Here is a 25,310-nt window from a genome sequence, read left to right as displayed (position 1 = left end):
TGAGCCAAAACTACTGAGCCTGCGCTCTAGAGCCCGCGAGCCGCAACTACTGAGCCCATGTGCCACAACTGCTGAAGCCTGCATGCCTAGAGCCCATGCTCCGCAACAAGAGAAGCCACCGCAATGAGAAGACCACACACCACAACAAAGAGTAGTCCCCTGCTCATCGCAACTAGAAAAGCCTGTGTGCAGCAACAAAGACCCAATGCAGCCAAAAATCAATAAATAAAATAAATAAATTTATTTTTAAAAATGCAGCTAAAAAAATGAAAGGCTGTGCTTATCTGGAAACCTTCCTCAATTCTTTCTCCTTTGCTGCCATATGTTTAACTCATCTATAAGAGCGTTGTTTATGTGCAATATGAGCAGGCCTCAGTGTTTGCCTTCAAGTAACTTAAAATCTTGTAAAATAGGACAAGGACCCCCAAAAACATAATACAAGGTAGAATATTTAGAACATATTAAATGCCCGAGAGGCATAACAGATAAATGGATAAACAAAATGTGGTATATCCATATAATGGAATATTATTCGACCATAAAAAAGAATGGCATTCTGATACATGCTGCAACTTGTATGAATCTCGGAAATTTTATGCTAAGTGAAATAAACCAGATACAAAAGCATTATCCCATTTATATGAGGTACCTAGAATAGGCAAAGTCACAGAGACACAAAATAGATTAGAGGTTACTAGGGGCTGGGGAGAGAAAGAAATAGGAGTTATTGCTTAATGGTTACTGAATTTCTATTTGGAGTGATTTTAAAAGTTTGAAAATGGAAAAGCAGTGATGGTTGCATAACACTGTAAATGTACTTAATGCTACTGAATTGTACACTTAAAATTAGTTTAAATATAAATTTTATGTTATATATATTTTACCACAGTAAGAAAAAAATTCATAGCAACTTTATTCATATTAACCCAAACCTAAAAAGCCCAAGTGTTCCATTCAATAGGAGAGTGGATAAGCAAACTGTGATATATTCATATAATGCACTTCTATTCAGTGGGGAAAAAAAATGGTACAAAATACTAATAATGAATCTCAAAATAGTATGCTGAGTGAAAGCAGCCTTCCACAAATGGGTGCAAACTGTATGATTCCAATTATATGAAATAAAATAAGCAAAATTTATCTATGGAGAAATAAATCAGAATAATGGTTGCAGGAGGAGTGCAAAGATTGATGGGGAAAGGAAATGAAAGAACTTTGTGGGGTGACAGAAATGTTGTACATCTTCACAGGTGCTTAGATTACACAGGTAAATGTATTTGTCAAAGCTCATCAAATGGTGGACTTAAGATTTGTATATGGCGGGCTTCCCTGGTGGCACAGTGGTTGAGAGTCCACCTGCCGATGCAGGGGACGCGGGTTCGTACCCCGGTCCGGGAGGATCCCGGATGCCGCGGAGCGGCTGGGCCCGTGGGCCATGGCCGTTGGGCCTGCGCGTCTGGGGCCTGTGCTCCGCAACAGGAGAGGCCACGGCACTGAGCAGCCCACGTATTGCACTCATGTGAAAAACAAAAACACCACAAACAATATTGAACTTTACTTAAATTGAACTCTGCTTATGTAGGCTAAACTGTTTATGACTGAAGTATACTGATATCCACAATGCACTTTAAATTTCAACAAAAAAATATGGATTGAGAGATTGACAAGTGTGATAAAGCAAATGTATTAAAGTGCTAACAACTGTAAAATATAGGTGGTGGGCACATACTAGGTGTTTACTATATAATTCTTTCAAGTTTTCTGAATGTTTCAAAATATTCATAATAAAATGCTGGGAAAATATACATACCAACAAAACAGTTGTTTCTCTTCTTCTCAAGAACTTGACTTATATTTCTAATACTACAGAGTGAGAATTTATTGTTGTTAAGTTTGTCCCCAGATGTTGCTCTTGCATACATGATGTAATTGCCGTTTTCTTTTTGTCCTAAATTCTTAGATTCTCCTGGAGTGCACTCTGTTCCAGAATCATGCTGTCAAAAAGAATATAGAGTTACATAAACAGGAAGTAAAATAAGGTTTTCAGGTCATCTGATTAAATGTAATTTTCTCATCAGAAGAAAAATGGAAGCTTATGGACTCTCCTTTAGAGTAGATCTTACAATTATTTTAGACTGTGAAAAGGAAGATAATTTGCTCTTTTAGGGGTCACTGTCTCAGAAGGGAAGAAAAAATCAGTGAAGGTATAACTGCAATGGATACCTTTTTTATTTTTATTTCTTTTTTTGAAACTTACGTAAATCTTTGACACATTCTGCAATTACTTCTTTTAGTTAGATTCCCAGTGGTAGAGTTAGTGAGTTAAAAGGTCAAATATTTTAAAGGTCTTGATACATACTGCCAAACTGCCTGACAAAAGGGCCATATTAATTTACATTATATAACCACATGGATCAAGATTTCAATAGGCAGAAATGGGAAGGAATTGGCTTCCTGGCAGAAGTAAAGTTTTTTAAAATGACTTAATTTGACAGGGAAGAAGAAATAACACTGGAATTACACTTAGACCCAAATTATGGAAAATGCTAAGATAAGGAAATTGTATTAGCAATATCATCAGGTATTAGAAGTAAGGTTGTGAACAGAAGTGACATGATCAGACCGATTAGAACTATACCTAGGGCTTCCCTGGTGGCACAGTAGTTAAGAATCCACCTACCAGTGCAAGGGACATGGGTTCAAGCCCTGGCCCAGGAAGATCTCACATGCCGCGGAGGAACTAAGCCTGTGCGCCACAACTACTGAGCCTGTGCGCCACAACTACTGAGCCTGTGCTCAAGAGCCCACAGGCCACAACTACTGAGCCCACGTGTCACAACTACTGAAGACAGTGTGCCTAGAGCCCGTGCTCCTCAACAAGAGAAGCCACTGCAATGAGAAGCCCATGCACTGCAACGAAGAGTAGCCTCTGCTCACCACAACTAGAGAAAGCCCGAGCGCAGCAACGAAGACCCAACACGGCCAAAACTAAAACCAAATAAATTAATTTAAAAAAAAGAAGAAAGAACTATACCTAGACAAAGATTCATCTGCTCAGAGTCAATACATTAAGACTTTCATACCGAGAAACCGGAACTTGTCTCATTTATGATTACAATTCCCCACAACAAAGTTTATAAAGTGGTTAACAGCAGGTGTGCAATAAACATTTAGGATAGGATAAATAAATATAAGGGATAGAATGAACCACTCAAAGAGAAAGTAACATTGTCATAATACAGATACATGACAGGAGAGGTAAAGACAGATTTTAGATAAAGATGTCAAGGGAGACAGGCTCAGGAGTTCATGGTCTGGCTGATCTCACTATTAAATTACTTAATACATATTTACTAAGTACTGACTATCTATATGTATGGTATCATGAACAACATACACAAAGGGATGAGGTGTATTTGAGCATGACAGAATCATTATAAGTAGTCTGGTATGATAGGAAAAGATAGCAAGGTAGGCAAAAAAATGTGAACCAATTTATCCATTCAACAATAAGCAAAAAGTAATATTACATTAATGTCTTAAAAACACCTCTCCGGCAACCAGGCAGAAGACAGATTAGAAGGGAAGTGAAAAGAGAACAAACTAGATATCCTACTCCAAGTATGGCCCACAGACCAGCAGCAGCAGCATCCCATGGGAGTGTCTTAGAAAGGCAGACACTCAGGCCCGACCAAAGGCCCACTGAAATGGAATCTATACTGTAAGATCCTCAGTAATTTGTATGCACATTAAACTTTGAGAGACCCTAGACTAACGAACAGAAGAGTAGTTGGAAGGGTATGAAAATCCCCTGGTAAGGGTTGGATGAAGGTGACTGGGAGAGTCGAGGACATTTAACTGCCCTTGAAAATGCAAATTAACAAGAGTTCTCTGCTCATCTCTAAAACTTCAATTACTCTTTTTAGAAAATATCACAAAAGCAGGCAAGAGGTAGAGCGATTCAACGCATTTTAAGTACTTTATCCAAGAGTACTGATAATAATCTATCATTTTCCGATCAGAATTAGAAGAAAGACTTGCAACTTAGTGAGAGGGTACTTATATTTTACAAACTGGGGGAACATTAGATAAGAGCATTTGAGAATTTTAAGCTATGATATTACAGTTTTTTTCTAAACTCATAAAAATTTCCATTTTTACAAGTGATAAGGTACAAGTAAATGAATTTATATGCAGTTTTCAAATGAAATTTTCCCAAACTTGTTATTTTAATAAACCCCACCAAAATCACAAAGACAGAATATCTTTCAGTATTTTGTATTTCCATGTGTATTAATCTTCAGTACACTTGAAAATCAATTCAATGAACTGGGTATTAAATGATACCAAAGAACTGCTCATTTTGTCAGGTATCATAACCACATGGTGGTTATGGAAGAAAATGTCCGATTTTTTTAAGAGATGCATACTGAAATGTGGAAGGGGGAATGAATTTGATTCTAACACCTTACGAAGAAAAAGAAAGAAACACAGAAAGAAGATGTGGCAAAATCCTGATGATCGTTCAATCTGAATCAGAGGTTGGCAAATAGCAGCCCACAGCCTGTTTTTATATGGCCTAAGCTAAGAATGGTTTTTCCATGTTTAAAAGATTGTAGGGCATCCCTGGTGGCACAGTGGTTGAGAGTCCGCCTGCCAATGCAGGGGACACGGGTTCGTGCCCCGGTCTGGGAAGATCCCACATGCCGTGGAGCGGCTGGGCCTGTGAGCCATGGTTGCTAAGCCTGCGTGTCCAGAGCCTGTGCTCCGCAACGGGAGAGGCCACAACAGTGAGAGGCCCGCGTACCGCCAAAAAATAAAAAAAATAAAATAAAATAAAAGATTGTAAAAAGAAAAACAACAACAAAGAAAAATATGCAACAGAGACTAAATATTGTCCCCCACACCTATTATGTTTACTAGTAGACCATGGAAAAAGTTTGCTGACACCTGTCCTGGATATGAACGGAAGACTTTGCCGTACTATTTGTCTCTACTTTTATATATGTTACAAAGTTTTCATACCGAAAGATTTTAAAAGAACAGTCTCATTCCACAGTAGAGAGAGACAAATCTAGTAAACCCCAATGCTTTAACAGAAACCAAACAAGAACCCAACAGTTTGCTAACATTCAAAATGTACTTTAAGCAATGAAAAGTGATTCTCATTAAATAAATATTTGAATGAATCATGTGCCAGGAACTATTTTTTTTTATTTTTTTAAAAAATTAATTTATTTATTTTTGGCTATGTTGGGTCTTCGTTGCTGCACGTGGGCTTGCTCTAGTTGCAGCGAGCGGGGGCAACTCTTCGTTGTGGTGCGCGGGCTTCTCATTGCGGTGGCTTCTCTTGTTGTGGAGCATGGGCTCTAGGTGCGCAGGCTTCAGTAATTGTGGCGCACGGGTTTAGTTGCTCCGTGGCATGTGGGATCTTCCTGGACAAGAGCTCGAACCCGTGACCCTTGCGTTGGCAGCCAGATTCTTAACAACTGCGCCACCAGGGAAGTCCCCCAGGCACTATTCTAAGGTCAGGGGACACAGAAGTGAATGAAACAGACAAAATTCCTTGCTTTCATAGAATTCTGGCACTGTTGTGCTTATTTTCTTATTTTAATTACAAATATTCTATCTTCCTCCTTTTCAGTATTATGGTCAAGTACATTACTGTGTTCTGACATATAAAAACTAAACATTCATGTGTACTTGTTTTCACTGTAAACAACAACAACAAAAATTAAACAACGCGAAAGATTAGTAACTTTTAAAAAATGTTATAATTAAGCAATACTTACTGGAGATCCAAAGTTATGTCCAACTTCATGAGCAAATGTAATGTGAGAGACTTTGGGGGGTACATGAGACCCATAGTTCTGAACAGTAATAATTCCAGTGTTTAAAGACTTCTTCTTACCATCTGAATAAAGCTTACTTTTTTCACATATTCCTCCAGAGCTTCCTAATTCAAAACAAAATATGGCTAAAATTAGCACCTATTTCCCCCCAAATAATTTTCTAATATATGCTGTATTAACTTGAAACATTTTATATGTATTTTGAGTCCAAAACTGGTACACATGTATATCAAATACTCAAAAGTTTCTTTGGTCCAAGGTTAGGAAGTCATTTCAAATAAAAGTTTTAATGGCACACATATATTCCCAGGGTTGAATACAAAGTCCTTATAAAATGTTCCTCTTCATAATCAAAATGTCCTCCAATTTTTCTCCCATTAATTTAGCAAAACAAATATTTAAGAGTCTGTTCAATTTAAATATTTCAGCATTTACACTGGGTCAAATCCTACACCTCTTCATCTTATAAAAAAAACAAAAACAAAATAACAACTTACATTTAAGTTAAATGAAAGTTGAACAAAATATTCTCAAAGAGATTCTGAGAAAGTCACTGCTACCAATAATAGCAGTGATGCACAAGAGCATGTGATTCACTATCCTGAGAGGCAACATACAATGTATTCTTTAAAAAAGAAAAGAATTAGTGGTCGCACAGGCTGGGGGTAGGGGAAACAAGAGAGAGACTGATAGAGGTACAAACTTCCAGTTATAAGAAGAATAAGGTCTGAGGATCTAATGTGTAACACATGATGGCTACAGTTGATAACACAGTATTGTATAAATGAAATTTGCCAAGAGAATAGAACTTAAACATTCTCACACATACACAAAAAGGAAAAAGGTAAATATGTGAGGTGATGGGTGTATTAATTAACTTGGTAGGGGGAATCCTTTCACAATATACAAATACCAAATCATCACACTGTGCACTTTAAATATCTTACAATTTTATTTGTCAATTATATATCTCTCAATAAAGCTTAAAAAAAAGGAAAAAATATGTCAGTGGGTAAAAAAAAAGGGAGGAGGGAATGAAGGAGAGAAGGTGGGAAGGGAGAGAAAGCAAATGTGGCAAAATGTTAACTGATTAATCTATCAGGAGTTCACTGTATACTACTCTTGCAACCTTTGGCAAGTTTGAATTTTTTTTCAAATTAGGTTCAAAAAACTGAATTATGATTTTCCAACATGTCTTGAGGATGCTTGCAAATTTTAAAAGAAAAATCTTCATTTTTACTTATATGATACATATTAAATCATTTTGTAGTTCACCTGTTCGTTTATAGTTCCTGAACGTCAGAGCTTAATACCAAAATGAAAGTGCTTTCACATCTAAAGGCAGTTAATTTAAGAAATTAGAAAAAGAACAACAGCAAATCAGAAACTGGCTGGCCAATCATCGTCTTTATGTACACTAAACTGAGAAGACCACAGTACTTTAAATAACTATTAAAGACTTTCAGTGAGAACTTCTTTGGTTTACATTCAGATTTAAGAGGTTACTCTATTTAATTATTTTAATTAAAATATCACATGGATTAGGATATTCTGATAACTGATCAAATTATTTCAAATTAGCTTTCTACTACATACAAAGTTACAACAAAGTTATTAAACCATTTTTAAAAGTCTAACATTTATAATCCCTGATAAAGCGTATAATAGAAAGCAATTCAAAAAAGATGTACACAAATGGCATGACACTACAATTGCTGCCTTGTTCCTTTTAATATTTGAAAGTACATAGCAACAAATCATAAATTTAATGACTATTAGGATACAATTTAAGAAGGTGAAATGATAATGTGCTTTCACAGAAAACTAAGCTGAAAGGCTAAGTCATATGCAGATTTTAACCAGCAAAGGACTGAGAACCTCTACATTTAAAACTTACTACATCTTCTACACCAAAAACTGGATAGAAACAGCAAATGATTTATGAATATTTAATATATTCTCTTAAGCTACCTCTACTTTTGAGTCCTCAGCCTTGAGTCCTAAGAACTGTTATCATTATTTCTAAAAACTAGAAAAGACAGAAATAAGCACTCTGTATGTAATAATTACAGTCTATATATTACAGTTTTAAACAAATAGTAAATTAATATACTGCCTCATCGAAGATCTGTCATATGCAAATTGGTCCAATGCAGTACTGGCAAACTTGAATTAAGCATAGAAGACTCCATGCTGCAAATCTTTGTCAGTTTAAAAAAAAATGTAAATAGCATATATTAAAAACTCTGATAATATACCTTCTGTATTTTTAAGGTCTATCTAATTTAAAGGAAGATCATACATAAACTTGAGTGTACTCTTCTGAAATATAGTCTTTATAATTCATATCTTGTTCAACATCTTAACTGCTTTTGGTTTTAATAACTATTGTTTATTTGGAAAGTTTATTACTTGCTACACAGACTAATAGCATATGTTGGAGTAATTCAGTTATACAGGAAGAAGTAAAATACTATGTCTAATATTATAAGTCATGGTTTAACTTTTTAAATACTGCAACCACTTTTGATATGCCAGAAACTCAATTAATGATATCATAAATACCTATAGCTAAGCCATAACTCAAGTTCAGTAATTGCTTTACATTGTAAATTTAATATTTTACTACATATAGTCATTACTGAAAAACAGAAATTATGTAATGAGAAGAATAAAATGTTTTTCATTTGAGTCAAAAGCAATTATTGATGGATGGATGACTCAGTGACCAACCAAGAAGTATGACATTTTTCTATCTACAGGATAGTCTGAAAGCTAGTCACAGAATATGTCTTAAACTTTAAAAAAGACTCCCCCAAAAGAAAAAAATTATAAAAACTACAGGGTAGTATAATACGTTGACAGAACCCATAAATAAAGTTTTGATGTGAGCAGGCCTAAATATCTAAAACAATAGTATCATGCTGACCATACAATATTAATCTGAGCAGTAATTTTGAAGCAGACGTTAGTACCACTCCCAGATAGGTTATTAGGAAATGTCTGAGGGTATTTCTTTATCTGTCAAGTCTGGGGAGCAGTACTCACATGTAATGGTTAGGGACCGAAGATGTTAAACATCCTCCAAGGGACAATCCAGACCTGTACAAAATGTCAATATTAAGTGTCCTCTATTCTAATGATGTAATATTTTAATGACATAATTCTCCTAGCCTTTTAATTACACTTTCAAACAGGTTAAGAATGCGAGGAATATCAAGGAGAATGGCTCAAGATGGCAGAGTAGAGGACGTGTGCTCACTCCCTCTGGCGAGAGCACCAGAATCACAACTAACTGCTGAACAATCATGGACAGGAAGACACTGGAACTGACCAAAAAAGATACCCCACATCCAAAGACAAAGGAGAAGCCACAATGAGATGGTAGGAGGGGCACAATCACAGTAAAATCAAATCCCATAACTGCTGGGTGGGTGACTCACAAACTGGAGAACACTTATACCACAGAAGTCCACCCGCTGCAGTGAACGTTCTGAGCCTCACGTGAGGCTTCCCAACCTGGGGGTCTGACACAACCTGGCGGTGCAGAAGGGAGTGGCACAATATATTTAAAGTGATGAAAGGGAAGGACCTACAACCAAGATTACTCTACCCGGCAAGGATCTTATCCAGGTTTGATGGAGAAATCAAAAGCTTTACAGACAAGCAAAAGCTAAGAGAATTCAGCACCACCAAACCAGCTCTAGAACAAATGCTAAAGGAACTTCTCTAAGTGGGAAACACAAGAGAAGAAAAGGACCTACAAAAACAAACCCATAACAATTAAGAAAATGGTAACAGGAACATACATATCAATAATTACCTTAAACATAAATGGATTAAATGCTCCAACCAAAAGACATAGGCTCGCTGAATGGTTACAAAAACAAGACCCATATATATATGCTGTCTACAAGAGACCCACTTCAGACCTAGGGACACATACAGACTCAAAGTGAGGGGATGGAAAAAGATATTCCTTGCAAATGAAAATCAAAAGAAAGCTGGAGTAGCAATACTCATATCAGATAAAATACACTTTAAAATAAAGAATGTTACAAGAGACAAGGAAGGACACTACATAATGATCAAGGGATCAATCCAAGAAGAAGATATAACAACGATAAATATATATGCACCCAACACAGGAGCACCTCATACATAAGGCAACTGCTAACAGCTATAAAAGAGGAAATAGACAGTAACACAATAACAGTGGGGGACTTTAACACCTCACTTACACCAATGGACAGATCATCCAAACAGAAAATTAATAAGGAAACACAAGCTTTAAATGACACAATAGACCAGATAGATTTAATTGATATTAATAGGACATTCCATCCAAAAACAGCAGATTACACTTTCTTCTCAAGTGCACATGGAACATTCTCCAGGATAGATCACATCTTGGGTCACAAATCAAGCCTCAGCAAATTTAAGAAAATTGAAATCATATCAAGCATCTTTTCTGACCACAACGCTATGAGATTAGAAATCAGTTACAGGGAAAAAAATGCAAAAAACACAAACACATGGAGGTTAAACAATATGTTACTAAATAACCAAGAGATCACTGAAGAAATCAAAGAGGAAATCAAAAGATACCTAGAGACAAATTACAATGAAAACACAACGATCCAAAACCTATGGGATGCAACAAAAACAGTTCTAAGAGGGAAGTTTATAGCAATACAAGCCTACCTCAAGAAACAAGAGAAATCTCAAATAAACAATCTAACCTTAAACCTAAAGGAACTAGAGAAAGAACAAACAAAGCCCAAAGTTAGTAGAAGGAAAGAAATCATAAAGATCAGAGCAGAAATAAATGAAATAGAAACAAAGAAAACAATAGCAAAGATCAATAAAACTAAAAGCTGGTTTTTTGAGAAGAAAAACAAAACTGATAAACCTTTAGCCAGACTCATCAAGAAAAAGAGCGAGAGGACTCAAATCAATAAAATTAGAAATGAAAAAGGAGAAGTTACAACAGACACCACAGAAATACAAAGCATCCTAAGAGACTACCACAAGCAACTCTATGCCAATAAAATGGACAACTTGGAAGAAATGGACAAATTCTTAGAAAGGTGTAACCTTCCAAGACTGAACCAGGAAAATATGAACAGACCAATCACAAGTAATGAAACTGAAACTGTGATTTAAAATCTTCCAAAAAACAAAAGTCCAGGACCAGGTGGTTTCACAGGTGAATTCCATCAAACGTTTAGAGAAGAGTGAACACCCATCATTATCAAACTCTTCCAAACACTTCCAGAGGAAACACTCCCAAACTCCTTCGGAGGCCGCCATCACCCTGATACCAAAACCAGACAAAGATACTACAAAAAAAGAAAATTACAGACCAGTATCACTGAGGAATATAGATGCAAAAATCCTCAACAAAATACTAGCAAACAGAATCCAAAACACATTAAAAGGATCATACACCATGATCAAATAGGATTTACCCCAGGAATGCAAGGATTCTTCAATATATGTAAATCAATCAATGTGATACACCATATTAACAAACTGAAGAATAAAAAGCATATAATCATCTCAATAGATGCAGAAAAAGCTTTTGACAAAATTCAACACCCGTTTATGATAAAAACTCTCCAGAAAGTGGGCAGAGAGGGAACCTACCTCAACATAATAAAGGCCATATTTGACAAACCCACAGCAAAAATCACTCTCAATGGTGAAAAACCATAAGTATTTCCTCTAAGATCAGGAACAAGACAAGGAAGTCCACTCTCGCCTCTATTATTCAACATAGTTTTGGAAGTCCTAGCCACGGCAATCAGAGAAGAAAAAGAAATAAAAGGAATACAAATTGGAAAAGAAGTAAAGCTGTCACTGTTTGCAGATGACATGACACTGTACATAGAGAATCCTAAGGATGCCACCAGAAAACTACTAGAGCTAATCAATGAATTTGGTAAAGTAGCAGGATACAAAATTAATGCACAGAAATCTCCTGCATTCCTATACACTAAAGATGAAAAATCTGAAAGAGAAATTAAGGAAACACTCCCATTTACCACTGCAACAAAAAGAATAAAATATCTAGGAATAAACCTACCTAAGGAGACAAAAGACCTGTATGCAGAAAACTATAAGACACTGATGAAAGAAATTAAAGATGATACAAACAGATGGAGAGATATACCATGTTCTTGGATTCGAAGAATCAATATTGTGAAAATGACTATACTATCCAAAGCAATCTACAGATTCAATGCAATCCTTATCAAATTACCATTTTTTACAGAACTAGGATAAAATATCTTAAAATTTGTATGGAGACACAAAAGACCCGGAAAAGCCAAAGCAGTCTCAAGGGAAAAAAGGGAGCTGGAGGAATCAGACTCCCTGACTTCAGACTATACTACAAAGCTACGGTAATCAAGACAATATGGTATTGGCTCAAAAACAGAAATATAAATCAATGGAACAGGATAGAAAGCCCAGAGATAAACCCACGCACCTATGGTCAACTAATCTATGACAAAGGAGGCAAGGACATACAATGGAGAAGAGACAGCCTCTTCAATAAGTGGTGCTGGGAAAACTGGACAGCTACATGTAAAACAATGAAATTAGAACACTCCTTAACACCATACACAAAAATAAACTCAAAATGGATTAGTGACCTAAATGTAAGACTGGATACTCTAAAACTCTTAGAGGAAAACATAGGAAGAACACTCCTTGACAGAAATCACAGCAAGATCTTTTTTGATCCACCTCCTAGAGTAATAGAAATAAAAATATACAAATGGGACCTAATGAGACTTTAAAGCTTTTGCAAAGCAAAGGAAACTACAAATAAGATGAAAAGACAACCCTCAGAATGGGAGAAAATATTTGCAAACGAATCAATGGACAGAGGATTAATCTCCAAAATATATAAACAGCTCATGCAGCTCAATATTAAAAAAAAAAGCAACCCAATCAAAATATGGGCAGAAGACCTAAATAGACATTTTTCCAAAGACGACATACAGATGGCCAAGAAGCACATGAAAAGCTTCTCAACATCACTAAGTATTACAGAAATGAAAATCAAAACTACAATGAGGTATCACCTCACACCAGTTAGAATGGGCATCACCAGAAAATCTACAAACAACAAATGCTGGAGAGGGTGTGGAGAAAAGGGAACCCTCTTGCAATGTTGGTGGGAATGTAAATTGATACAGCCACTAGGGAGAACAGTATGGGGGCTCCTTAAAAAACTAAAAATAGAATTACCATATGACCCAGCAATCCCACTACTGGGCATATACCCTGAGAAAACCATAATTCAAAAAGAAACATGCACCCCAATGTTCACTGCAGCACTATTTACAATAGCCAGGTCACGGAAGCAACCTAAATGCCCATCAACAGACGAATGGATAAAGAAGATGTGGTACCTATATACAATGGAATATTACTCAGCCATAAAAAGGAATGAAGTTGGGTCATTTGTAGAGATGTGGATGGATCTAGAGACTGTCATACAGAGTGAAATAAGTCAGAAAGAAAAACAAATATCGTATGTTAACGCATATATGTGGAACCTAGAAAAATAGTACAGATGAACCAGTTTGCAGGGCAGAAACAGAGAGAAACAGATGTAGAGAACAAATGTATGGACACCAAGGGGGGAAAGTGGTGGTGGTGGGGGTGTGTGTGTGTGTGTGATGAATTGGGAGATTGGGATTGACATGTATAAACTAATATGTATAAAATAGATAACTAATAAGAACCTGGCCTATAACAAAATAAATAAAATAAAATTCAAAAAAAGAAGAATATCAACTAATTAAAGTAGAAGGAATGATAAAAAAAGAATTCGATAGGCTGTGGGTTATCTTGAGAACCTCACTTTGAGCTGTGCATGTGGTCAAATTCTAATACGTTAAAATCAAACTAAAATTTCTAAACTAAGAAAACAGGAGACAATTTCTACCAAATCAAATGTCTCAAAGAATGTTTCTTTACAAATGGTCAGAGGAATACTGAATGGTTCAGGATTAGCTCTGGAGATGAACTCCAGAGCTAGCCTTTTTCAGTGGACCTGGCAAAGTGAGACTATGTCATTGGGTTAACTGATAACATTAAGAGGGATAATAGATGAGCAGAATGCGCCTTAATAAACCAAAAATAAAGGCCCCTCAAAAAGCTGGTTAGGGGGCTTCCCTGGTGGCACAGTGGTTGAGAGTCCGCCTGCTGATGCAGGGTACACGTGTTTCGTGCCCCAGTCTGGGAAGATCCCACATGCCGCGGAGCAGCTGGGCCCGTAAGCCGTTGGCCGCTGAGCCTGCGCGTCCAGAGCCTGTGCTCCGCAACGGGGTAGGCCACAACAGTGAGAGGCCCGCAGAGGCCCGCATACCGCAAAAAAAAAAAAAGCTGGTTAGGGGTTTCCCTGGTGGCGCAATGGTTGGGAGATCGCCTGCCGATGCAGGGGACGCGGGTTGCGTGCCCTGATCCGGGAGGATCCCGCGTGCCGCGGAGCAGCTGGGCCCGTGAGCCATGGCCGCTGGGCCTGTGTGTCCGGAGCCTGTGCTCCGCAACGGGAGAGACCACAACAGTGAGAGGCCCGCGTACCACAAAAAAAAAGAAAAGAATCTACTTTGTTAAGGAACCAATGTTTCGGTCTCTAAAATAAGAGGCTACTACCTGCTTAACACAGAAACTGTGTTATATAAAGAGAAGTTTAGAGTTATCTTTCTAGATTCATATTCAAGACTATCTTTGTTTTGGAGACCAGACTCCTCCCTTTTGGGAGCTCCATTCTAGGCCCTGTATAATTTCAAATGGAAGCCTCCAAGTCATCCCAGCTCACAAGCTGTTTCTACTTATTATGGAGTTGGGGCAGGAGGTACTGTTTTTCTCATTGAGGTAACTGAAGGCAGTACCCAACCGCAATAAGAAATATTAAAAGAACAAATAAAAAGTAGTATTAACAAGACTTAAAGACAAGAAACCTACTATTCAAATGTTTTAACCCTCATTGCTTTTCCCAGCTTAACTGAGTCAGTGAAGAGGACTACAGCGAATAATTTGAGTAACTATTCTGTGAAAATTAACACAACAGTATCAAAACAAAATACTTTCCACTACCATATATTTGAATAGTGAAACCGCTGCAGAGTTAAATGATACAACAGAAATTAATTAGGCCAAATAAAAATGAAAAAGATTAAGAAACAGTAAAATCACAAGCTGAACAGATCAGCTATAAAATGATATTTTAAAAAATAGTGTAACAGCAAGCATTACGAAGATCTACATGCAGAAACATGAAGTATCAAAGGAAGGGCAAAGACAGAAGAAATTACAATGAAAAATAAACAAGCTGAAGCAAAATGATTTACCTGCATTTATAGAGACAGAACAAAGGACCCTGTCTCCTAGTTCCCAAACCAGTGCTCTTCTAATTATGCCTTGACAATTACCCAAAATGATGCCTAAATAATACAGAGTAGTACTGTTTATAACCTCATCTCTCTTAAGAAAGAAGGAAATAGATTCCATCTCTGCTTAGATCCAGGAAACATTTCAACTTCTTCTTGGAAATGTCTTAGAAAGATAAAAGTAGGATGCTACATTATAATAATACCTAGTAAAATAACTACCAAATGCACAAAACCTGGAGTCAAAAGGTCCAGATTCTAGGTTCTGTGAGATACTGGGTTGTTGACAAAGTCTCTGAATCCAATCCACCTGTATAATGGAGGAAATACTACCTACACCTCATAACGGAACTGAATTAATCAGTAAGAGCAAATACATAAAGTTCCTTATAAAATAATAAAATGTAGGTGAAATAAACTCAGTTCAGGTAGTCTAAGGGCAAAGGGAAGTGAAGAAGAAAGCTGTCAAGGCAGGTATCTTATTCTAGAAAAAGTTGTGTCAAAGGAACAAAGATCCCTTCTCTTTGCCACTCTGGCCCCATTCTTCCTGCCGAGCCCCTCCCCAGAAGCTCTGAGAAAAAGGCTTCTGAGAGCTGGAGTTAGGGGTTTAACACAGAGTAAAGGAAGAGGGCATCAGATGAAGAACGCAATGACAAAAATACAAGTAACGTGGCCCATCATTTTCAATCCAGAACTGCTGCTTCAATAAAATAAGCACCGTTTCATAAAGTAAGTGGTCCAGATATCATAAACAACTAGAAAGAAAAACTAACTCTCCCCCCAAACCCATAACCCCAGTCCAATCATGAGAAAAACATCAAAAAGACTGCAACAGAGGGGCATCCTACAACATTCCTGACCAATACTCCTCAAAATTGTCAAGGTTATAAAAAACAAGAAAAGTCTGAGAAACCATCACAGCCAAGAATTAAAGAGGCAAGACAATTAAACGTACTGTGGTATCCTGGACAAGATCTTGGAACAGAAGAAGGACCGTAGTAAAAACTAAAGAAATCTGAATAAACTATGGGCTGACTTTAGTTAACAATAATGTACCAGTATTGGTTGATTAATTGTAACAAATGTACCATACTAACGTAAGCTGTTTAATAATATAGGAAGGTAGTGGAGACGACTCTATCTGCTCATTTTTTTTCTATAAATCTAAAACTGTTCTAAATATACAGTCTATTTTTTTTTTTAAAGTAGACATGAGGATATCTGAAGTTTCAGGAAAATTTGACCAAGCTCTCTCAGGACCATTACATCTTAATGAACAACAGTCTGGAGCTGAAAATGCAAAATGGCAGAAAGTTTTTTAGTCTGAGATCATCCAATCATTTGCCCAGGAGACATCTTGTGAGCAAAAATATTAAGATGGTGGTTGCAGACTTTAGTATGCATCAGAAACACCTGGAGGGCCTCTTCAAACAAAGGCTGATGGGCTCCACACCTGGAGTTTCTGATCTAGTAGACCTGAGTGAGGCCCATGGATTTACATTTCTAACAAGTTCCCAGGTAATACAGATGCTGCTAGTCCATGGAGCACACTTCAAGAGCCACTATATTAATGGTAATATATAAAGAAAAATGAATCCCTGAGTTTCTATAGTACTTACTGATGATTAAGGAGAAGGGACTATAAACTATGTGATAAAATTATCCAACAAACCAAGGAGGGGAAAAGAAATTTCAGAATATCAAAGTTATAAAACGTGAATTATCATAGGAAAGAGTGAGTTGTACAATCTGCTGACAACGCAAGTAACACAAAACCAACACAGATCATTGTAAAGGACAAATATACAAAAATACTGCACTATGATATATGCAGCCTATGACATAAACTTGTACTTTAATGACATCATGAAATTGAGTACACTTTAAAATGTGGAAGAAAAACAAAAGCTTTGGAAACTAAAAAGGATATTCATTGCTGGCTTAAAAAAAAAGAGCAAGTATAAAAGCAAAATACAGTATTAAAGATGTTAAATATGCATAACAAACCAAAGAATAAACTTAGAAAAGCCTGTCTTGCCCTGGATAAAGCAGAAGTTTATACTTTGAAAAAGATAGAAATTATGTATCAGAAGGAAAAACTGCTGTGTATAGCTCAGAAGGTGACAGACTACTGATCAAACTCTATATGGCAAAATTTATATTCAAGGAGTCCGGGATTCTTTCTACTCATCTTTCAATTCATCAATTTCTCTAAAGTAGGCTACTGAACTTACACTGTGACTCACAGACCCCCACCCCGACTGCAATGGCAAGGGGATTATCCCATCCGGGCTTTCTCAGTGACAGTAGCTTTCATGGCTAAGGCAGAGACCCCAGCAGAACGTGGGGCCATGCAGTCAAGCCAGTGGAGCTATGGGTACTGGGCCTCCTGCCCACATCTCTTTTCAGGCAACACTTCCCTTTTGTTAAAATAAAGGTGAGAAATAATAACAATAAAGGCAGTCTTTCTTTTCTTTCTACCTGCTATTCCTGAGTAGGATTTCTCTGCTCTTTATCTCATGGCAGAAGAAGCAAGAACACAATTTTCCCCTTTTGACTCTAAGAACCTCTCCCCATCCCCCTACCTCCCAAAATAATTAATTACATAACTTTTGTGAAAAAATTAATATTTTGCTTTTTCAGTTTCAGAACTAAGTACCACTTTTTCCCATAAAATTATTTATTTCAGCTACAAATGTCAGGATATCTCCCTGTTAGTACTCATTTTACTCATTTCAAAATAAAAGCTGCTTCAACTATTTTTCCATTTACATTATGCTTATGAATTCTGCCTAACTCAAGATGTATACATTTAGATACTGTACAGGCATCACTTTCTCCTATACTTTGTAAAATTCAATCCATCAAGAGAACTGCTTTTCATTTCAAGTAGTAAGTCAAGACATATATAGATAAACTACCTGAAGGTGCTCCAACCCAAGCCAGACCAAGGACACCATCATCGAAATCTCGGTCTGTGAAGACATAGGCCAAACAGTAGTCATCATGATTCTGCTCAGAATTTAATTCCAGAAACTTCTCCACACCAATATTTGGAAAACGGAAGGGATTTGTAGGGTCCTTCTCATCAGCAGTTGTGTTGATCTAAAATCCAAAACAATGATTTTAACAAGCAACCAACGTTAGCAGAGCCTTAGTGTAAGTAGTATCTACCTGGACAATATGCTTGGGGCCCAAGGAAGTCAGGCCTAAATTAAAGCTTCTACAGTTATTCCCACTACCTCCATCCCTGATCTAATCAGAGAAGCCAAAAAGGGAGGAGGGAAGGAAGGAGGGAGGAGGGAAGAAAGGAAGGATGGACGGATAGGGGAATTAAAACTGAGTGTATTACATTTCTGAGCAAGTGTTCACAGATTCCTGAACACTGAACACTTGGGATGGGAAAACAAGTTCTGCTTTCAAAATTTCCAATAAGGAAGTACAGTTTCTCAATTTAATCATTTGATGAGTCTCCTTTAGTGCTAATCTCCTACATATGATGACAAGTATGACATAAAACCCTATATTTCAGCTAATTAGTATAACATAAAAGAAATATTGAACCCAAAACTGTCAATTCAGCAGACAAATCATATTCTTGGTTCTCCTTGCCCAGAGTCATGAGTCAAGCACAACTAATTTCAAGTTCAATCTTTTCCCCTGAATGTGAGCAAGAATTTTTTTTTTTCTTTGCCAATTCGTTTCTCTTACTATTTCAAGCTGAGTTCCTCCAGAATGTTTCCTTCCACACTTAGCTACTATACTCCTGGGTGCAGGTTCCTCCTTCACAATATGAAGAATAATCAGTTCTGATACCAAACTTCAACTAAAACAAAAGCTTTCATTTACTACTCATTGCTTCCTTTCAGAGACCTCTGCCTAACCTCTGAAGTCCTAGAACAATTTGGTTTTCCCCAAGTAAGTCAGAGAATTACATACAACACTGTTGGTAGAGAATAAAAAGGAATATGTATGAGAGTAAACATTGCTTAGAAGGGAAATCTCAGTCTACTGAAAATATCAGTGATAAGACTATTACAGTTAATAAAATGAAAACTATAGGTCTTTTTAGGATCCACATCCTTCAGTAAAAACCAAGGAGCTTACAAACAGGATGGTAGAAACACCACTGAAGGCAATTGCCTAAAGACAGATATGAGATCATCTGGTTTATCCATTAACAATTAACCAGAAACAATCAGTTATGGTCATCTAACACACACACACACACACACACACACACACACACACACACACACCCAAAAACAAGAACACTATACATTAAAGGTAGCCCATGCTTAGAGACATGCTGCATATCGCTTTTTCCCACTAAACATAGAAATGAAATTCTCTGATACTTCTGTAATATTGGCTACAAATAAAAACTGCATCTAAATTTTAGTTACCTATATTAAAATGGGATGATTAATTTTTTCTTAATAAATTTATTTATTTAAACTAAAGTTTTAATCTCAGTTAAAGGCCTGAAAAACAACTAATCGCCACATAACTTTTTTTTTTTTTTTTTTTTTTTTTGGCGGTATGCGGGCCTCTCACCGTTGTGGCCTCTTCCGTTGCGGAGCACAGGCTCGGGACGCGCAGGCTCAGCGGCCATGGCTCACAGGCCCAGCCACTCTGTGATCTTCCCGGACCGGGGCATGAACCCGTGACCCCTGGATCGGCAGGCAGACTCTCAACCACTGCGCCACCAGGGAAGCCCCACATAACTCTTTTATATACATGCATCTATTCATAATGCAAATTATTTTAGTCAAACAAATGTGTTTCACTAAAATTTGTTCAGGTGTTCTCTACTTTTCACTACTTTGCATTTCATTGCTCTGTCTACTAAATAGCAATATTTATAACACTTATCACTTTTACTTGCTAATTTAAAGGTTTATATTGCTCTCAAAATACCTGAAAGCAATTGATTACAAACAGTTCTTATACAGTATATCGAACCATATTTCACCTTGAGGCAATCCAATGTAATAATTAATCATGTCACTTCTAAAAGTAAGGACCACTTTCAGCTATTTTTAAAAATATATTACATGTATGTACTAAAACTATAATCTAGTCAACAATATTTTAAGAAGAATAAAAGCACAAAATATAAAGAAACCCTGTGGGGTATTCCCTGGTGGTCTGGTGGTTAGGACTCAGCGCTTTCACTGCCAAGGGCCTGGGTTCGATCTCTGGTTGGGGAACTAAGATGCCGCAAGCTACCGGCGCAGCCAAAAAAAACGCTGCACAGCCATGTAGCACAGCAAAAAATAAATAAATAAATAACATTTAAAAAAATAAAAGCCATTAAAAATAAATTTTTTTAAAATAAAGAAATCCTGTGGCAAGTACTTTTGTAAAATGATGATTTTTAAAACCCAGGTTATCTAGCTTATAAACTCAGATTCTTAAAAGCTTTATACTTTGAAAGAATTCTTATTTAGAAAATTTTTGAAACAGTCCAATTTTTTAATAATAATATTTACTTATTAACAATTTATAACATTAAAACTAAGAATCAGTAGTTCTGGATCAGCATTTCTCAAAATGTGCACTGCAGGTCTTTGGAGTTTCAGCTGATGTTAATACAAAAAGGTTAAATTAGCTTAGAAAAATATGGATTTCTTTCCCAAAGGATTTCTCAAAACTTGAAATACATTAGTGTGCACTGTTAAATTTCAAGAGGAAACAGTATTAAGTGTTTTTCCAACTTCCAATTGTATTTAACCACTGTATCTATCCTTCCCTCCGCTGCAGCATCAAATGGGACACACTCTGAAATATACTGCATAAGGCAAATCTGAAGAAACTGGGGAATAATATCAGGGAGAAAAATGTCAAGTATGGTATCTGCAGTTACTTAGAGCGCTTTCTAACTGGTATGTTAATCAGATAGATAGAAAACAGTACTTTCTACCATACCTCTTCTGCAGTCCAGATTAAAGCCCTATAGATTTCATTAAGTCATAAACCCAAGTATCCCCTCTGTGTGTGTGTAAAACCCAAGAGTAAAGCTAACCTGCATCAGCACATACAATTTATTTAATGCATGAAGATGAAGTAAAAGTCAAGTATTTTTCTTTCTGTAAACATGATCCTTATTGTTTCTCTTTCTTAATGTTCTTAACTACTGAAATTCCTTACTTACTCTTATGCGTTTCACCATGAAACTGATATTACGGATTCCAGAGAAGTCTGTGGTCTGGTAAATTGTATCAATCGCTTTAACATGACTGGATATCTATTGATTTAAAAAAAAAGACATTTTAGAGGCAACGTTGAAATGTGAAAAAGACTGTGAATTTCCATTTCCCAAATCAAGAATTATTCATATTCCACCACATTCAAATTTTAAAATGTCAATATCATATACTAGATGAAAGGATGAAAAAGATTAGTGAGCTGGAACTGAGAAGGGAAATTCAGTGACTTTTCCATATTTTTCTCTGGCCAAAACCAAACATGTACTCTTGCCTCAATCATATACTGGGTTGGCCAAAAAGTCCCTTTGGTTTTTAAGTAAAGATAAAAGACATTTTTCATTTTCACCAAGAACTTTATTGGACAATGTATTCACCATTTTGTTCCAATACCTTCTGCCATTTTTCAGGCAACTTCATAATTCCATTCCCAAAACTTTTTATCTTTTCAAGCAAAGAACTGTTCCAGGTACCTTTTACAGTCTTCGAGGGAACTGAAATTTTTTCCATTAAGAGAATTTAGTAAAGACCAAAATAAATGGAAATCTGAAGGTGCACATAAATGGAAATCTGAAGGGGATGAATCAGAACTTCCCAGCCAAGCTGTAACAGTTTTTGCCTGGTCATCAAAAAAACATGCGGTCTTGTGTTATCCTGATGGAAGATTCTGTGTTTTTTGTTGACTAATTCCGGACGCTTTTTGTCGAGTGCCACTTTCAGTTGGTCTAGCTGGGAGCAGTACTAGCTGGAATTAATCGTTTGGTTTTCTGTTAGGAGCTCATAATAGAGGACTCCCTTCCAATCCCACCATCTACACAACATCACCTTCTCTGGACAAAGACCGGCCTTTTTTTTTTTTTGCGGTACGCGGGCCTCTCACTGTTGTGGCCTCTCCCGTTGCGGAGCACAGGCTACGGACGCGCAGGCTCAGCGGCCATGGCTCACAGGCCCAGCCGCTCCGCGGCATGTGGGATCCTCCCAGACCGGGGCACAAACCCATGTCCCCTGCATCGGCGGTTGGACTCTCAACCACTGCGCCACCAGGGAAGCCCTCGAAGACCGGCCTTTGGTGTGGTTGGTGGTGGTTCATTTTGCTTGCCCCACGATCTCTTCCGTTCCACATTATTGTACAGCAGGGGTCCCCAACCCCTGGGCCGCGGACCAGTAGTGGTCCTCGGCCTGTTAGGAACTGGGCCGCACAGCAGGAGGTGAGCAGTGGGCGAGCAAACGAAGCTTCATCTGCGGCTCCCCATCACTCACATTGCCGCCTGACCCATCCCCCCGACCCCCATCCGTGGAAAAACTGTCTTCCACAAAACCAGTCTCTGGTGCCAAAAAGGTTGGGGACCGCTGTTGAACAGTATCCACTTTTCACTGCCCGTCACAATTTGTTTTAAAAAACAGGATGTTTTCGTTACGTTTAAGTAGAGAAACACATGCGGAAATATGGGCAAGAAGGTTTTTTTCGCTCAACTTTCGTGGAACCCAAACATCAAAGCTATTAACATAACCGAGCTGGTACAAATGATTTTCAGTGCTTGATTTGGATATTTTGAATATGTCTGCTATCTCCCACGTGGTATAACGTTGATTGTTCTCAATTAATGTCTCGATTTGATTGCTGTCAACTTCAACTGGTCTACCTAACCGCGGAGCATCGTCCAGTGAGAAATCTCCAGCACGAAACTTTGCAAACCACTTTTGACACGTTTGATCAGTCAAAGCACCTTCTCCATACACTACACAAATCTTTTTTCGCGTTTCAGCTGTGTTTTTACCTTTCATGAAATAATAAAGCATAATATGCCAAATGTTTTTCTTCCATCTTCAATATTAAAATGGCTACACAAAAATTCACCAATTTTGATAAGTTACACAAAAATTCACCAATTTTGATAAGTTTTTTTTTAATGCATGCTGATCTGACAGCTGTGACAATACAATCTAACAAAATTGTTTCAAATGAAATTAAAGACAATTAAGCACTACTAGTGACATCTTATGGAAAAAACTGAACGAACTTTTTGGCCAACCCAGTAAAACTTGGTTTCCTCAATTCCATCCTGCAATGTCATACCTCCATGCCTTTTCGCATGTTGCTTCCTTATGCCTAGGTTATCTACCCCTTAGACTCAGCTGAAACATCTTCTGTGAATATCTCCCTGATAATATCAGGACACTCAGTCAGTCTCTGACTTTAGTCTTTCCATTGATGCAATAGTACATATTCTGTAAGTTTTGTCCACCATTTACTATATGGTAGGCGCTGTTTTAGGTGCTGGAGGTACAGGGGTAAACAAAATTGAGAAGGTCCCTATAAATTTACAGATTTATTCTAGAGGGGGAGGAAGGGAAGGAAGTAATACAAATATAAATAACATACATTCAGATTTTGCTAAATTCTAAGAAGAGGTAAACAGGGTGATAGAACACAAAAAGATCCTCTTTTTCCTAGCTGACTCCCAACTTAACTCTCTGGCTTCTAAACCACTCTATATACAACCTTCCCATCTTCATTTACAAAAAGCACTCTTGCTACCACTTACGTGAAAACATGCATATATATATATAGGTTCAAAACTATTTTCAAAGAAATTATATAAATGTAAATAGTCAAGTAAAAGCATTAACAATAATAATTTCAAAAGTAGCCCTAGTTGCCAAACAATGATAAAGAATACCATAACACTGCTGATAAAGTCCATTATAAATCTGCTATCTACCCTCAGCTTGGCCTAGCAATCCCTTATCCAATTCTCACTGTTCCTTCTCCACCCCCAACAGTGGTAGTTCAAACATTTTTCCACAGATGACTGACCAGACATCTTACTTTACTGAGGGTTCATCTTGATCGCCTGCTCTTTTAACCTTCAAACTTTTCTTTCTTTCTTTTTTAATATTTATTTATTTATTTATTTGGTTGCGCCGGGTCTTAGTTGTGGCAGGCGGGCTCCTTAGCTGCAGCATGCATGTGGGAGCTAGTTCCCTGACCAGGGATCAAACCAGGGTCCCCTGCATTGGGAGCATGGAGTCTTATCCATTGTGCCACCAGGGAAGTCCCCAAACTTTTCTATCTTTATGCATTTCTATCTCCCTCAAATGGTAACTCTTCCTTAAAGAGTAACTTTTCTATATTCTTAACCCCAATCTTTACTGGATCTTCAAGGACATTGTTTCTCATCAGTTTTTATTTCTCATATCTAACTAACACTGCTTCTCTACTGGATCATTTTCCTCTTCTGACCAACTTCTCAAGTATCCCCCTTTCACTCAAATATTCCATATTATTCCTGACACCATTTTTTTTCTGTTTTTCACATCTCTTGAAACCCTAACTGCTCCTGCCAACCCATTCCTTATTGTTCACAATGTTTTTACCCTCACAACTTTATTGAGAGCTTGCTTAAAGTCCATCAATAATATTCTAATAACTAAAAAGCAGCTAACCTTTATAATCATTCTTTCTTTTTTTCAGCATTACTGAGGTATAAATGACAAATAAAATGTAAGGTATTTAAAGTGTACGTCATGATTTGACATACATATAAAATATACATTGTATATTTGACATACATATACATCGAGTTAATTACTTTGTAGTCATTCTCTTTGGTATCTCCACATATGACACTATTGGTTATGCATTTTGTTGTGAAACTTTGCTTATTCCTCGGCTAATCCTATTTTATCTCCTACCTCTTTAACTATTATATTTTAGCCCATAGCTTCTCCTTGTCATCCTATTCATTATAAACAGATTTTATCTCCCAGTTCCTTCCCTTTTGATTTCATTCTCTCTCCTTATTTTAACTATCTCTTTTGCACCCTTAAATTCCATG

General features: G+C 37.1%; 1 protein-coding gene across 3 annotated transcripts in view; it reads right to left on the bottom strand.

The window, feature by feature from the left end:
* Positions 1-25,310, bottom strand: part of ADAM10 (ADAM metallopeptidase domain 10) — a 118,887-nt gene that overhangs the window by 22,879 nt on the left and 70,698 nt on the right. For 2 of the 3 annotated variants that reach the window (XM_032622746.1, XM_032622748.1), the window contains 4 exons: positions 21,420-21,512; positions 18,184-18,367; positions 5,793-5,956; positions 1,811-1,994 (listed from right to left, as the gene is read on the bottom strand). In XM_032622746.1, coding sequence (XP_032478637.1) covers positions 1,811-1,994; positions 5,793-5,956; positions 18,184-18,367; positions 21,420-21,512 — 625 coding nt within the window. The remainder of the gene's footprint in view (positions 1-1,810; positions 1,995-5,792; positions 5,957-18,183; positions 18,368-21,419; positions 21,513-25,310) is intronic. The other variant, XM_032622747.1, reaches the window with a different exon arrangement.

The sequence above is a fragment of the Phocoena sinus genome, chromosome 2 (genome assembly GCF_008692025.1).
Source record: "Phocoena sinus isolate mPhoSin1 chromosome 2, mPhoSin1.pri, whole genome shotgun sequence".
NCBI lineage: Eukaryota > Metazoa > Chordata > Mammalia > Artiodactyla > Phocoenidae > Phocoena > Phocoena sinus.
Note: the sequence above shows the minus strand (reverse complement) of the source record. Positions and strands in the feature narration are given on the sequence as shown.